At 44.0% G+C, this 16,977-nt stretch overlaps 2 protein-coding genes across 2 annotated transcripts in view; one reads left to right on the top strand and one right to left on the bottom strand.

The window, feature by feature from the left end:
• Positions 1-9,753: 9,753 nt before the first annotated feature.
• LOC115112253 (cytochrome c oxidase assembly factor 5-like) lies at positions 9,754-10,309 on the top strand. The gene has a single exon (XM_065013080.1). The coding sequence runs from the start codon at positions 9,840-9,842 to the stop codon at positions 10,065-10,067; it is 228 nt and encodes a 75-aa protein (XP_064869152.1). The 5' UTR covers positions 9,754-9,839; the 3' UTR covers positions 10,068-10,309.
• A 334-nt stretch (positions 10,310-10,643) lies between these two features.
• LOC115112820 (cysteine-rich secretory protein LCCL domain-containing 2-like) overlaps positions 10,644-16,977 on the bottom strand; it is a 31,495-nt gene continuing 25,161 nt past the window's right edge. Inside the window, exons 6-13 of the mRNA XM_065013079.1 lie at positions 16,540-16,802; positions 16,291-16,418; positions 16,072-16,202; positions 15,900-15,943; positions 15,714-15,786; positions 15,133-15,208; positions 13,490-13,620; positions 10,644-12,425 (exon numbers count right to left, since the gene is read on the bottom strand). Of these exons, the coding sequence (XP_064869151.1) occupies positions 12,374-12,425; positions 13,490-13,620; positions 15,133-15,208; positions 15,714-15,786; positions 15,900-15,943; positions 16,072-16,202; positions 16,291-16,418; positions 16,540-16,802 (898 nt within the window). The 3' untranslated portion in view covers positions 10,644-12,373. The remainder of the gene's footprint in view (positions 12,426-13,489; positions 13,621-15,132; positions 15,209-15,713; positions 15,787-15,899; positions 15,944-16,071; positions 16,203-16,290; positions 16,419-16,539; positions 16,803-16,977) is intronic.

The following is a 16,977-nucleotide window of genomic DNA, read 5'->3' on the forward strand; positions in this document are numbered from 1 at the left end:
ACCGTAGTCTGAGACATTGTGGTTGATAATGGCACGCAATAACAGCAGAGAGATCTTCAACCAAAAGTCACTGGAGGTTAAATTCAGCTGCTCACTAGCATACGGTAAATGATTGTAAGGAGTGCAAAGTCCTAGCTACAAGGGACTTCAGCCAGATACCTTGCTTTTAAGATCCCCTCCAACACACACACACACACACACTGAGGTCAGTGCGTAGAACATATCCCCATCAGAGGAGACAGGGCTCTTCTCCAGCAGCTGGTCGATACAGTGTGTTGCTCCTGCTGCTGCTGGTGCAGTGAGGCAGGATAAGGGCTGAGGCTGCATGTTCTCCACTGAAGGCCCTGCTGTTTGTTGTGCATTAGTGGCTGGGTTACAAGACAAGTGAGGCCTATTTGTTTTTCCATCCCCAGTTGCTTCCCACAGCGTGAGTGGACCTGATGTACTGGATTCCCCAGCACTGCCCTGTCCATGTTCCAGTGCAGCCCTGGGACAAATAGTCTTCAGCTCAACAACAAGGACACACACCTGGACTACTACAGTAACCCAACCAAACAGTCTGCAGCACACGGCAAGGTAATCTTAAGCAGAAGCAGGGTGATGGAGAGGAGCAGCTGACTTCCTGAATGGGTGAGCCTGGTGGAGTTGTTATGCCAAGATACAGTCTTCTGGAGATAACAGACACAAATACAGACACACAAACAGCCATTCAGAGCCTCAGCTTCAAAATAGCAGCTTCAACATAGCAGGGAGGAAATGAAAAACGTGTATTGTATGACATTCAAACGGATGTGGTGCGTGCCAAGAGCGTCGAAAGAGCAAACTGGAACAAAACTGCATAAAACTTGGTCCTCTCTCTCTGCACTTTGAGGGTCGTTAAAGGTTGAGTGGAGAGCGACACTCCATCTTCATCATCACTGAGAGTTAAACAGTCATCAGGCTGGCCTATAACAGCTGTTAATCAGCAGACCTAGCTTCTAGCTCCAGCCAGGAATCACCCTTGCCTCTCTCTCTCTCTCTCTCTCTCTCTCTCTCTCTCTCTCTCTCTCTCTCTCTCCCCCACCCCAAGTGATCTCTTGCTGTCTCTGGCTCTCTGTGTGCTCTTCCCCCCCACCCCAAGTGATTAAACACAGCATCTTGCCAGTGTTAGACTGGAGTGTTGTTCAGATGGCTCTGTGCTAACTCAAATCTCAGCATCGGGTCAATGTGTGCTGTGCTAACTCAGTAACACCACATGTCCTTACTAGATCTGTATGTCTTTCTAAATGACAGAATCAGAACGTGCCACTGCTGAAAGAGTGTATCTCAAACTTAGATATTCTTCCAATGGTCCATGAGCCCTCTCTGTATTTCTCAATGGACTACAGTATCAGCATACCATTTGTCTGTACTGTTCTCAATGTGGAAATCTCTGCTGCAAAGTACAAAGAACAAGAAACCTGATGGTGTCCTTACATCTATTGAGTAGCATACTTGTGTCATTACTGTGCTAACTCAAATCTACTGGACTACAGTATCAGCATACCATCTCTGTACTGTGCTAACTCAGATCTACAGGGCTACAGTATCAGCATACCATCTCTGTACTGTCTCTGCTAACTCAGATCTACAGGACTATAGTATCAGCATACCATCTCTGTACTGTGCTAACTCAGATCTACAGGGTATCTACAGTATCAGCATACCATCTCTGTACTGTGCTAACTCAGATCTACAGGACTACAGTATCGGCATACCATCTCTGTACTGTGCTAACTCAGATCTACAGGGCTACAGTATCAGCATACCATCTCTGTACTGTGCTAACTCAGATCAGATCTACAGGAACTATAGGATCAGTATACCATCTCTGTACTGTGCTAACTCAGATCTACAGGACTAGTAGCATACCATCTCTGTATCAGATCATACAGTATCATCTCTGTACTGTGCTAACTCAGATCTACAGGGCTACAGTATCAGCATACCATCTCTGTACTGTGCTAACTCAGTGCTAACTCAGATCTACAGGACTACAGTATCAGCATACCATCTCTGTACTGTGCTAACTCAGATCTACAGGACTATAGTATCAGTATCATACCATCTCTGTACTGTGCTAACTCAAATCTACAGGACTACAGTATCAGCATACCATCTCTGTACTGTGCTAACTCAGATCTACAGGACTATAGTATCAGCATACCATCTCTGTACTGTGCTAACTCAGATCTACAGGACTACAGTATCAGCATACCATCTCTGTACTGTGCTAACTCAGATCTACAGGACTACAGTATCAGCATACCATCTCTGTACTGTGCTAACTCAGATCTACAGGACTACAGTATCAGCATACCATCTCTGTACTGTGCTAACTACAGATCTACAGGGCTACAGTATCAGCATACCATCTCTGTACTGTGCTAACTCAGATCTACAGGGCTCTCTGTACTGTGCTAACAGTATCAGCATACCATCTCTGTACTGTGCTAACTCAAATCTACAGAGTACAGTATCAGCTTACCATCTCTGTACTGTGCTAACTCAGATCTACAGGACTATAGTATCAGCATACCATCTCTGTACTGTGCTAACTCAGATCTACAGGACTATAGTATCAGCATACCATCTCTGTACTGTGCTAACTCAGATCTACAGGACTACAGTATCAGCATACCATCTCTGTACTGTGCTAACTCAGATCTACAGATCTACAGACTATAGTATCGGCATACCATCTCTGTACTGTGCTAACTCAGATCTACAGGACTACAGTATCAGCATACCATCTCTGTACTGTGCTAACTCAGATCTACAGGACTATAGTATCAGCATACCATCTCTGTACTGTGCTAACTCAGATCTACAGGACTACAGTATCAGCATACCATCTCTGTACTGTGCTAACTCAGATCTACAGGACTATAGTATCAGCATACCATCTCTGTACTGTGCGAACTCAGATCTACAGGACTACAGTATCAGCATACCATCTCTGTACTGTGCTAACTCAGATCTACAGGACTACAGTATCAGCATGCCATCTCTGTACTGTGCTAACTCAGATCTACAGGGCTACAGTATCGGCATACCATCTCTGTACTGTGTTAACTCAGATCTACAGGGCTACAGTATCAGCATACCATCTCTGTACTGTGCTAACTCAAATCTACAGAGTACAGTCTCAGCTTACCATCTCTGTACTGTGCTAAATCAGATCTACAGGACTATAGTATCAGCATACCATCTCTGTACTGTGCTAACTCAGATCTACAGGACTACAGTATCAGCATACCATCTCTGTACTGTGCTAACTCAGATCTACAGGGCTACAGTATCAGCATACCATCTCTGTACTGTGCTAACTAGATCCATCTATCAGCATGTACTGTGCTAACTCAGATCTACAGGGCTACAGTATCAGCATACCATCTCTGTACTGTGCTAACTCAGATCTACAGGAGTACAGTATCAGCATACCATCTCTGTACTGTGCTAACTCAGATCTACAGGACTATAGTATCAGCATACCATCTCTGTACTGTGCTAACTCAGATCTACAGGACTATAGTATCAGCATACCATCTCTGTACTGTGCTAACTCAGATCTACAGGACTACAGTATCAGCATACCATATCTGTACTGTGCTAACTCAGATCTACAGGACTATAGTATCAGCATACCATCTCTGTACTGTGCTAACTCAGATCTACAGGACTATAGTATCAGCATACCATCTCTGTACTGTGCTAACTCAGATCTACAGGACTACAGTATCAGCATACCATCTCTGTACTGTGCTAACTCAGATCTACAGGACTACAGTATCAGCATGCCATCTCTGTACTGTGCTAACTCAGATCTACAGGGCTACAGTATCGGCATACCATCTCTGTACTGTGTTAACTCAGATCTACAGGGCTACAGTATCAGCATACCATCTCTGTACTGTGCTAACTCAAATCTACAGAGTACAGTATCAGCTTACCATCTCTGTACTGTGCTAAATCAGATCTACAGGACTATAGTATCAGCATACCATCTCTGTACTGTGCTAACTCAGATCTACAGGACTACAGTATCGGCATACTGTGCTAACTCAGATCTACAGGACTACTATCGTACCATCTCTGTACTGTGCTAACTCAGATCTACAGGACTATAGTATCAGCATACCATCTCTGTACTGTGCTAACTCAGATCTACAGGACTACAGTATCAGCATACCATATCTCTGTACTGTGCTAACTCAGATCTACAGGACTATAGTATCAGCATACCATCTCTGTACTGTGCTAACTCAGATCTACAGGACTACAGTATCAGCATACCATCTCTGTACTGTGCTAACTCAGATCTACAGGACTATAGTATCGGCATACCATCTCTGTACTGTGCTAACTCAAATCTACAGGACTACAGTATCAGCATACCATCTCTGTACTGTGCTAACTCAGATCTACAGGACTATAGTATCAGCATACCATCTCTGTACTGTGCGAACTCAGATCTACAGGACTACAGTATCAGCATACCATCTCTGTACTGTGCTAACTCAGATCTACAGGACTACAGTATCAGCATGCCATCTGTACTGTACTGTGCTAACTCAGATCTACAGGGCTACAGTACCATCTCTGTACTGTGCTAACTCAAATCTACAGGCATACCATCTCTGTACTGTGTTAATTCAGTACTGTGCTAACAGGGCTACAGTATCAGCATACCATCTCTGTACTGTGCTAACTCAAATCTACAGAGTACAGTATCAGCTTACCTGTATCTAACTGTACAGGACTATAGTATCAGCTAATCTCTGTACTCAGATCTACAGGACTATAGTATCAGCATACCATCTCTGTACTGTGCTAACTCAGATCTACAGGACTACAGTATCAGCATACCATCTCTGTACTGTGCTAACTCAACTCAGGACTATCAGCATACCAGGACTACAGTATCAGCATACCATCTCTGTACTGTGCTAACTCAGATCTACAGGACTATAGTATCAGCATACCATCTCTGTACTGTGCTAACTCAGATCTACAGGACTACAGTATCAGCATACCATCTCTGTACTGTGCTAACTCAGATCTACAGGACTACAGTATCAGCATGCCATCTCTGTACTGTGCTAACTCAGATCTACAGGGCTGTGCTAACAGATCTACAGGACTATAGTCAGCATACCATCTCTGTACTGTGCTAACTCAGATCTACAGGGCTACAGTATCAGCATACCATCTCTGTACTGTGCTAACTCAGATCTACAGGACTATAGTATCGGCATACCATCTCTGTACTGTGCTAAGTATCAAATCTCTGTACAACTCAGGACTACAGTATCGGCATACCATCTCTGTACTGTGCTAACTCAGATCTACAGGACTATAGTATCAGCATACCATCTCTGTACTGTGCGAACTCAGATCTACAGGACTACAGTATCAGCATACCATCTCTGTACTGTGCTAACTCAGATCTACAGGACTACAGTATCAGCATGCCATCTCTGTACTGTGCTAACTCAGATCTACAGGGCTACAGTATCGGCATACCATCTCTGTACTGTGTTAACTCAGATCTACAGGGCTACAGTATCAGCATACCATCTCTGTACTGTGCTAACTCAAATCTACAGAGTACAGTATCAGCTTACCATCTCTGTACTGTGCTAAATCAGATCTACAGGACTATAGTATCAGCATACCATCTCTGTACTGTGCTAACTCAGATCTACAGGACTACAGTATCGGCATAGCATCTCTGTACTGTGCTAACTCAGATCTACAGGACTATAGTATCGGCATACCATCTCTGTACTGTGCTAACTCAGATCTACAGGACTACAGTATCAGCATACCATCTCTGTATCTGTACTGTGCTAACTCAGATCTACAGGACTATAGTATCAGCATACCATCTCTGTACTGTGCTAACTCAGATCTACAGGACTACAGTATCAGCATACCATCTCTGTACTGTGCTAACTCAGATCTACAGGACTATAGTATCGGCATACCATCTCTGTACTGTGCTAACTCAAATCTACAGGACTACAGTATCAGCATACCATCTCTGTACTGTGCTAACTCAGATCTACAGGACTATAGTATCAGCATACCATCTCTGTACTGTGCGAACTCAAATCTACAGAGTACAGTATCAGCTTACCATCTCTGTACTGTGCTAAATCAGATCTACAGGACTATAGTATCAGCATACCATCTCTGTACTGTGCTAACTCAGATCTACAGGACTATAGTATCAGCATACCATCTCTGTACTGTGCTAACTCAGATGTACAGTACTATAGTATCAGCATACCATCTCTGTACTGTGCTAACTCAGATGTACAGTACTATAGTATCAGCATACCATCTCTGTGTTCCCTAAGGTTAAGTGATTGTTTGAACTGAGTGGGAATCTGTTCCACCCCATTCCTGCATGTCTGTACCCACCAGAGGCAGACCAAGGCCAGTTCAGATCGTGTCTGTGGTCAGTGAAGTTGTTCCAAAGATAATGGGCCTAACCTGGGTGGCCTAGGTCTCTATTCCATTCCATTCATTCCTGCTGTGGACCTCAGCATTAATGATGGGTTGTTCACCAACGAATCGGCTCTAAGAGCCGGCTCTTGTATGTGAACGTTGGGAGCCGGCTCACATATCAGAAGAGCCAAATCTATTTATACAAATATTTTAAAATTAAGATATGAATAATCTAAATATTTAAATTAATAGAATTAACTCATTCAAAGAAAAATAAAAATGTAATAAAATAATATAGGCCTAAATGCTCAGGCGCATAAATTCGTTCTGACCTTCTGCTCAGACTAACAGCCTCACCTGTTCCTGTCAATCAGACACGCAGTGTCAACCAATGAACTAAAGATGCGTGAGGGAGGGCCGAGCCAACTCACTCACAGTCACACACTTAGCAGCCGATGAGAGAGAGGAAGGACAGCTGTGAAAACAACAGCTGGAAAATTAGTCGGAAGCACAGTAGCATTTGGATGCATTTTAATAATGTAGACAATGTTAGAGCACAGTGTCGAATTCGCCAAAACAAAATCTCATATAAAGCCGGTTCTATGCACAACCTACACCGGCATATATGAACTGTGCACCCAAATGTGAAGCTAGCTGTAGCGGAGCTTTGAGAAACTAGCGGGCCTGCTCCATACGAGGAGATGTATCCACTCAGTCAAGTAGGCCTACTCCGCGACCCACATCAATGCACTTCTATGGACCAGTTTATGCCAAAGTCTATGTCTGTAGCAAAACAAGGCCAAATTGATATTGCATTGGCTAAAATGATTGCCACCAATTTCCATCCATTTTCAATCGTGGAGGACAGAGGTTTTAGAAATTATAGCAATAGTCTAAATCCAATGCACACAATTCCAAGCAGGAAAACCTTTCAAAATCACTTGTTCCACAACTGTATGAGAGCACACAGGCTTCAGTGCTGGAAAGAGTCCAAAAAGCTACTGCAGTTTGCCTTACCACTGACTACTGGACATCAAGGGTAACCACATCTTACATGTCGGTTACATGTCACTTCATTGAAGATTTTTCGATGTCTAGCTGTCTTCTGGACTGCTTTGAGTTCAGCAATAGACACCTCAGAGAACATGGCAGAGGAACTGTTGAGAGTGGCCAGAGAATAGCAGGTATATGGAAAAGTGGTCTGTTGTGTTAGCGACAATGCATCTAATATAACCAAAGCAATGAACATTTTTAAATGGACCCATCATCTATGTCTTGCCCACACAATCAACCGGATTGTAAGAGATGCTCTGAAGGTGATTAAGCCCACAGTGGACAAAGTGAAAGCAGCTGTGGAATACTTCCACAGGAGCACAGTAGGTGCTGAAAAACTAAAGTCTACACAACGCCAGATGGGGATGCCTGAGCTGAGGCCTAAACAAGACTGCACTACAAGGTGGAATTCAACATTTTATATGTTGAAGCGGTTTCTTGAGTCAAAGGATGCCATCATCTCTACTCTGGCCCTTGTCAATGCACCTGTTGATGCTCTGACCCAAGAGGAATGGGAGGTGGTGGAGGAGGCGTGCAGAGTCCTGGAACCCTTTGAGCAGGTCACTGTGGAGATCAGTGGAGAGGTACAGTAAGCAGTTATTACTACATCATTATTTAATCCAGTATTATATATGTATTTGAGCAGTAGATGAGAATGTAGTATCAGTAGACAAAACATGAACCTGAACTAATAAGTTACTGTTCTCTCTTTTCAGCTATGTGACAGCCTCAAAAATGGTAAATTCCTGTGTAAGGGTCTGCAGCGAATCACAGCCAGCCGTCAGAGAGGAGCAGAATGTAACCACAGGACATGTGACGGAGTTGATGGACACCCTATGTTCATCAATGGACAGAAAGTTCCACAGAATGGAATATAATCACGTGCTATCAGAAACCACTGCACTTGACCCCAGGTTTAAGAAGTTAGCCTTCAGTGATGCCAGAGCGATTGATGCCATAGCGATTGGCTCTTCAAAGAATAACCTCAATAGCAGGGAGGGACAGCCCCAGCAGTCAGCTGGCTCAGGCACCAGGGCAACAGGAAGAAGAGGGAGGGACAGCCCCAGCAGTCAGCTGGCTCAGGCACCAGGGCAACAGGAAGAAGAGGGAGGGACAGCCCCAGCAGTCAGCTGGCTCAGGCACCAGGGCAACAGGAAGAAGAGGGAGGGACAGCCCCAGCAGTCAGCTGGCTCAGGCACCAGGGCAACAGGAAGAAGAGGGAGGGACAGCCCCAGCAGTCAGCTGGCTCAGGCACCAGGGCAACAGGAAGAAGAGGGAGGGACAGCCCCAGCAGTCAGCTGGCTCAGGCACCAGGGCATCAGGAAGAAGAGGGAGGGACAAGGCCTCTGTCTACCCACAGCTTACTAAAGTCATGACAGGGAGACTCTGCATAGTGGCAACATCCGTTCCCTCTGAGAGGGTCTTCTCGAAAACGGGACAAATAATTACTGAGAGAAGAAACCACACCAACCCCTCGAAAGTGAGGCAGCTTGCATTTCTGAATGCAAATCTCTCATAAAGGCAAAAGATGGTCAGCATTGCTGTGTGCTGCTGGTTATAACATGGCAGTAAAGAAGAGAGAGAAAACAGGGACCAGTTTAATGTTTTCACTGGGATGCTGCAGTTTTGCACAGTGTTATTTATCTTTCGTTGATATGGTGCAATATTATATTATGCTGTTCAGATTGTATTCATTTTGAATGGTTAGATTTATATGCACTTAGTTTATATACATTGAAAAGTTATACTTTAAATGCAAATGTTTAGTAGCATTTTTTTAATAACAAACACATGCATTTTTAAATAAATTGTGGTTATGGTAGAGTATGATTTCATTTAATAATTTAATTAGAATTGTTTTAACGCCAATCATAGTCAAACTATCGCAAACTGTGTGACTTGAAAAAATACAAACCTTCTTTTTTTTTTAAAGCACAGTTGGGGATCCAAAAGAGCTGGCTCTTTTTGGTGAAATGAGCCAAGCCAGCTCACTGAAAAGAGCAGGAATGCCCATCACTACTCAGCATGCCTGTCATGTCACCTGACTGCTCCAGTCATGTGATCTGGCTCAAGATGTGTTGTTGTATTTGGATTGTTGAGAAATAAGTATTTATGCTAAATTGCTATAGGAACATGTTTCTACTACCTAGGAAAATGTACGTAATATATCCTACTATATCCAGTGTACAAAATAAACTTATATTCTGAAATATGGTGGCTTGCATTACAATGTTCATGTAACATACTGTAGTTAAATATATTCTTCAAATCTAAATTTATTGCGTAATTGTCTTAAATGTAAGTGCAGCACAATGCCTAAATTCTACGAGGACAAAGAGGAGGATGGCAGGGCCTGCTCGGGAATCAGGGAGGACTTCAAGGCATGTCTCTTTCAACATGACTGTGTTGTAAAGGAGGGGAAGATGCCCAGTCAGTGTCTGAAGGAGGGCCACTGTAAGACACTGCAGACCTCTTTCTTCGAGTGCAAGAGGTCCATGTTAGATAACCGGTCCAGATTCAGGGGAAGGAAAGGCTACTGATGGACCAAAGTTGAAAATCTCTGCAATACCCACAGCACTGAAATTATTAATTGTGAATAGTAGCAAAACTAACTTAAAAGGGGTCCAAATGGGGGTTGTATTTTATTATGCTGACTTCACTTGAGCACTTGATTTGAAGTGGTTCTGTAGAGAAAATATATGCTCTTCAAATAGGTATGTTGGACTTATTACCTCCTGAAGTGATGAGTGAGTCTGTGAATAGGCCTCTACCACAATTCAAAGCATAGACACTTGTAAGTGTGTGGAAGAATGCTGGGCTGCTCTTCTGTTTCCATGTTTTGAAATGAGCAAACTTCAAGGAACTCTAAAGCAGGACTGTCAGCTCTCCCCTTGGCTGTTCTGATGATTGACAGACTGCTAAATTGGGCCTCTGTTTTGAACAACTGTGTGTAATAAATGTGTCATTGAACAACAACAAAAATAAAACAAAAAAAGAACCAAAAAAAAAAAAACTTATATTCTAAATATTTCAAACTTTAATTATTTTCAAATTGTGCCAAAAAAATACCCATCCAATGCCTATAAACACCATACAAACTAGACAAACAAACAAAATAACACATCACATATATTTAGAAAGATACATTTACAGCATAGAGAACAGTTGAGAAAAGACAAAATAAAAGTATTTACACTCCATTTCCAAAGCTGTACAAACCATTATCATTTCCCTTAAGATTTCCCAATGTACTACAAACCTAGCGCAGCGACAAGACTGAGGTAGCCTAAAAGAAAAAGTAGAAAGATGAAAACTAAAACAAAGAGAGAATGGCTGCACTGTTGTCCAGTTTAGCCTAGGGATAGATAGAGGATACCTAATGTCATTCTTTAGGAGACCCAAAACCTCCAGCATCAATTTACATAGATTTTACCCTCCTCTCACGACAAAGTCTCAGCATTTAAGAGGATATTCCCCAATTGAAGCCTGCCTCTGCCTCTGTCTCTGTGTGCCTTCCTTCTGGATAAGTAACTATTTATTACATTCCTGGGTATGAGTGGTTTAAACAGATCCATGTTCTGCATCCTCTGTGTATTTTACAAATCATTACCTAGTCATGAATCCTAACTGAAGCTAAGCCTGCTGATAGGAACACTTGGCACACCTTTCTTACACTGGACTGTATAAGACCCTCTTTCTACAAAACCTACAACATTCAACTGTCTTAAGTGGGGACAAATTCAACCTATTGTACAGTATTTATATTATTCAATCAAAACACATGGCATCAAGAGAGGAAAGGGGTGGAAGAAAGCAGTGAGCTATTATAAATACAGAATCATTTTTCAAACAAGAACATCGTTCATCTGTGAATGTTCTCAGATGAAGCCAGATATGCCACCATTTTGAAAGCCCTGCCCACACAAGCTCCCATTGCCTTCCTGAGCTCACAGTGGACAGAATATTGCTACAATGTTTTTGTACCTTTACCAGATCGCCTGAACATTATTGACACTGGAACAAGTACAAGCTGTCTTCAGGAAAGGTTTATTTTCCTTGGAGGTATGCCTTCCCCTCCTCCTCATTCCCCTTCCCTTCCTACGCAACCCCTAAGTCTGTCTGTCTCTGTCTGCCCGTCTGTCCACTGTGAGCTCGTCCAGCATGCCAAACACAGATCCTCTCCTAACTCAAGCACCATGGCCTTTCCGCCAAAGGTAAAGACAACGATGAAAGCATTAATGTGTTAGGAAAGCAGAGACAAGCTACAAAATACACTATGAACACATATACAACTGTTAATATACAGCCATTTAAGAAGAAAAAAATGAATTAATGAAATCTGTACAGAATGATTAAATACAGTGATCAATATACATTCCTGTGTATGGAGACCAATGATTCACTTTTGTATTAAGAACATAAAATATAAACAAATATGACATATTTGATTTGAAACCTAACTACATGTCAAGACGCCGAGATCCAGCACCAGCTGTTCAATTGGTCTTTGATGTTACACATCATTTTGCATTTAACGCTTGTGTATCTTACAAAAATAATCTGGAGTTTAAAGGTGAGAAAGGTAGGAGAAGACAGAAGGGTTCTTTGTGATGTTAGCCACCGACTTTGAGCAGTCAGATACTGTTTATTAGCTAAGAGGGAGAAGTGTCGGTTGGTCCAATGGAAAGTTCTGCTTCCTCCCAGAGTGGGGGACAGAGACAGATGGGAGGAGTTGCCATGGCATCAAACCTATGGGCACTTCCTGCCCCCAGATTGCAGTAAGAGCAGATTGGGGACCCTGTTAGTCCCTGAACCAATGAGTGGGAGGCCCTGAGATGGAGGAGACTCACTCCCTCACAGCAAAAACACGGAACGAGCCACCCTCTGGATTGCTCTTACTGCAAAAGAGAAGTGAGAGAGATGGTTACATTGAGCATTCATTCATGAACTCAAAACAGTTAACCAGTGTCCTTTCAACTCATTACTAAGATAAAGTGACATAAATCTAAGAAAAACTAAAATAATATAAACCATATTGTTGTCAAGTCAGTCAGTTGTTTTGTGGACCAAATGTATTTTTGGCTCCAATTCAAGTCAGCCTGTTGCTCATGACATCCTACAGTAAGAGTAGCGTAATCACAGTGGTCGTACCTGGAAACATGACTCAAACACTGGCTCATTGTTAACCATGCTGTTATAGTGACTGACTGATCTTTCCAGCAACCACTATTGTGCTGGGCCTGATGGCTTTGTTATTAACTCAGTAGTGGAGAGGCCTTGAAGGCCTGCCAATCTCAGTAATGCCAGGATGATGCCCGTCCCATTGGCATCAGATTGGCTGCAATTACCTGCAGAGGGAAGCACTGAGTCAGCCGCCGACAGCTTTTCCATCCCTGGGTAAATGGATAGGCTGTGATTTTTTCCTCCTTATTAAAGAACCGTCCACCCAACCAGCTACATGTACGCCCCACTTCCTAACAGCTGGTTCATCACTTGGACAGAAGTCAACCTCTGGATCAGTCTCTATCACACCAGGGGTTGACTGTGTATGGCCATGGTTGTAATACCATACTGTTCCCTGTCACTGACAGCCCATGTCCTCACTCACACTAAGGTCAAGGTGAGGCTCCCAGGTAGGGGACCCTTGATTTCAGCATTAGATTCCACTGTACTCTAGCTCAGCTGATTTTGGCCATGCAGCACTTTGCACACTCCATTGAATATCCGGGTAAAGTAAGCAAAGAGTTCATGTGTGGGCCGTCCGCACACCAAACCACACCATTACTCTTGCACCCCTGTGTGCCAAACATGGACTTGGCGCCAATGGCTTCCGTGCTTGAGCCCTAGACCTCTGTCTGACAGGGGAGGGGTGTGTGAGGGAAGGGTAGGGAGAAGGCAGGGCAGGGAGAGGGCAGGGAAGGGTATTTTATAGGGGAAGAGGAGGGTAAGAGCAGGCACCCACCTCTCTGACTGGATGCCGTTCTTCAGGACACCAACATAACTCTTCTTTTTATCCAGGGCCAGGACGTCCACGTAGCCCCCGCCGGCTTGTGTCACCCCGGCATGGATGGCTGCTCGGCAGATACTGGAGCGCTGAGGGAGGGGAGATCAGAAGAGAGGGTTCAGTATACCTCTCATGATATCAGATACAGCAATCATGGCTTATTATTCCATTTCACTATATCAGTAATGCTTCTTGTATTAGGTACAGTACAGGCACATACAGTGCACAGAGCCACACCAAAATACAGTCAATGTATTCGTTTCCAGAGCATTCCATTTGTACAAATCCTGTACATGTACATTAGCAAGGCTGAAGCCAGGCACATCATTATCAGGATGTAAACTGCTGCCCCACTCTGGATTACAGATGACAGACAGCAGCAGAGAGCTGTACACTCCACACATGGTTCTGAGGCAGGGCATGGTGCCTCCTGTCCCCCAGTCCGAAGCACTCGCTCCAGCGTGTCACTCAGCGTAACTCAGGCCACTTTCTAGGGACTTCTGTCATGTCAATATAGGCCTGTTCCTCTTCTCCTGCTGTGTTTTGCTGTGTGTTGGCACTGTGAGTGTTTAAGTGTTAGAATCAGGCTCTGCCCTTACAAAATACAGTCATTAGGCCATGTTTGAGATCTCTGGGAAACTGCTGTCTAGTTGGACTACATCTAAGTGAAATAATGTTGGGGAAAAACAAGAGTCAACAAGTTCATTCGAGGCAACAACACTTAAAACATCAACTTCATGTAACTGGGTCAATTTAGGTCCAAAATGGTTCCCAGGGGAGCGTCATTATTTGTTTCACTCCTTTCATCCACTGCAGTCTCACATTAGCTTACACATGCAACTTGCAACTTAGGTCAGAGGTGATTTTAGAATGACATGGCGTGTCTCCAATGGCATATTATTCTCTATATAGTGCACTCCTTGTCACTAGAGTTGTATGTGTCTCTGGTCAAATGTAGCGCTCTGTATGGAGTATAGTGTATCACTTGAGATTTACCCTCGGGTCATTAGGAAGTGAAAGAGGTGTTCTGACAGGAACTGAGGTGATGTGACAATAATGGATGTGACAGTGTGTCCCCTGCTCCTCCCTCTCTGAAACTGGTCCTAAAGCCCTCTCCTGACAGTCCCATGCCTCAGACCTCAGGCATGCAATCTCTGGGCCAGTTATGAGTCAGTTAATCCGCCAGTCAGGGCTGAGCAGCTGTGTGTGGTCGAACTCAGCACTGGGAGAGACATTACTGGCGACCATTACCAGGCCTGCATCACCAGTGCTCCCATTCCAACTATGTTCACACCGCTATTCAGAAGTTGCTCGTGGTCGCCGCAGGCCACAGTCTCTTAAGTGCTCAACGGGGCTAGACCGCACTCATCTGCCGTCCAACATAAATCTGCTCAGTGTTCCAGTCAGATACAGTTCTCTGGGGAGCAGACACACTGAGGTGTATCTGTCTGGCAGGCCCAGTGGGGACAAACGTTTTGTCCTCGGTCAGTATGACCTCTCAGCCTTTCAGCATGGTCAGGATGATAGGACAGGCATGGTGAGGATAGGACATGCATGGTGATGCCATTCTGGTATACCCAGTGACTAGGTCCAGCACTTACATCTGTGTAGAAACTGTTCCCAACCACCGGAGCCCAGTAGGATGGCTCGTTCTTGCAGTTGGCAGGACAGAATACTCTGAGGGAGACACACATTGAGATTGCATTACAATTGAATGGGTGACCCACGGTTTATGTTGCAACAATGAGAAATGCAGGATTTATGCAAGAATTTGCCATTTAGCTAAATGTAATGTATGTAATGTATGTGTGCTTTTACACCTGCATTGTTTGCTGTTTGGGGTTTTATGCTGGGTTTCTGTACAGCACTTTGAGATATCAGCTGATGTACGAAGGGCTATATAAATAAATTTGATTTGATTTGATTTGGTCATGTTATGAATAACCCCGACACATTTCCCATAGAACTTCTGGAGAACAGAGGAAAGCTTGACGCTTCCTTCTAGCAGAGTCTGCATGTTTAGGAGATTCCAGTGGTTTTGTATTGGAGGTTTAAAGCATTTGTCCCAGAGCAGGAATCTGACTCTAATTAGATTTTGCTTACAAAGCAAAACCCTTAATTCACAAGTCATCACTTCTTGTTTTGCGTGTGAAACATGGTGGGGGGGAGAGGAGCTGGGCACCTTGGGCAGTTGGAGTAGGGCTTCTTGAAGGGGCAGATCTCAGCCACTGTTGCATAGCAGTCCACTGATTGTCCTGTGGTACAGAGAGGAGACATACGCCATCAACAGCTGCAAAAGTCATCAGGTGAAGAAACTAAAAAACAAGGGTGTGCATGCTCCACTTATTCTGGAAAAAGTGTGACTTACTTTCCACTTTGGACACCACAAATGCATTGCTGGCTTTGTATTTACTGTCAAGAGATCAAAGCCAGGCATGAGAAGACCATTACATTTCAGGAAATCAATTCATTTCACAAAACATGAATGAGCACAGCAGGCAGAATGACGGCAGAAAATAAAGACTACCAGAAATATCTACCTGAATGACTCAATGCCGTTCTTTGTTGCCTTGACAAAGAATGGCAACTTGTCTTTCCTTGTAGTGTCCACCAGACCACCATTGTTATTGATGATGCCATAGTGCATAGCAGCACGACAGATACTTGATTGCTAGAAAAATAGAAAAATAATCCTTAGAAACACATTCAGGCATACAAAATGTATAGTGTGAAATGTTGGACTTCAGTGTGAGACTCACCACATCATAGAAGAGCGTCCCCCACACTTTCCCTTTCTTGTTCTGGCAGTTAGCAGGGCAGTTGAACCTGTTGCAGGTTGCTCCCTTGCACTTGTCACGCATTTTGGTCTCACACTTGATGTTTTGAGCTGTGGGAGACAAATAAATGACTGGTCAATTAGGGATTTCAGTGGCATTCCTTCCCAAACAGTACATTCAAACAGTCAACTCTGAAAGCCCCCAACCACGATTCCCACTAGTTAAACTCACCCAGGAAAGTGCTGGTGGGAGCCTTGGGAGTGGAGGGCTTCTTGGGAGCAGCAGGCTTGGGTTTGGGTCTGGGGACAGGCTTGGCAGTGGTGCGGGGTGACATGGGAATCTGAGCTTTCTCCACCTCGTTCATATCCTCAGTCTCAGAACGCTGAGAGTCTCCCTTGAAGCAGAGGTTGTCCCTGCAGCTTCCTCCGTAGCTAGGAGGGCACTGGGAGCATGGGCGCCCATGTTGGTAAGGGGCCTCTCCGATCCAGTTTCCCCTGGGGAGGAGGAAGGAGCACAGTGGTCAGTTTGACTGACTGGAAACTAATCAGCACTCAGCCATCACGGCACATGGCCTTGTAATTATTCACGTGTTCTTTGCACATTATCACACACTCTTAAATCCCTGAGTCCAGCTGGATAATGAAAACCCTCCTGCTCTCCCTCTGGAAA

The sequence above is a fragment of the Oncorhynchus nerka genome, linkage group LG28 (assembly GCF_034236695.1).
Source record: "Oncorhynchus nerka isolate Pitt River linkage group LG28, Oner_Uvic_2.0, whole genome shotgun sequence".
In the NCBI taxonomy this organism is placed as follows: domain Eukaryota; kingdom Metazoa; phylum Chordata; class Actinopteri; order Salmoniformes; family Salmonidae; genus Oncorhynchus; species Oncorhynchus nerka.

What these genes read in the sequence shown, in the direction of transcription:
- LOC115112253 (XM_065013080.1), top strand. Translation starts at nt 9,840, where the DNA reads ATGCCTAAATTCTACGAGGACAAAGAGGAGGATGGCAGGGCCTGCTCG.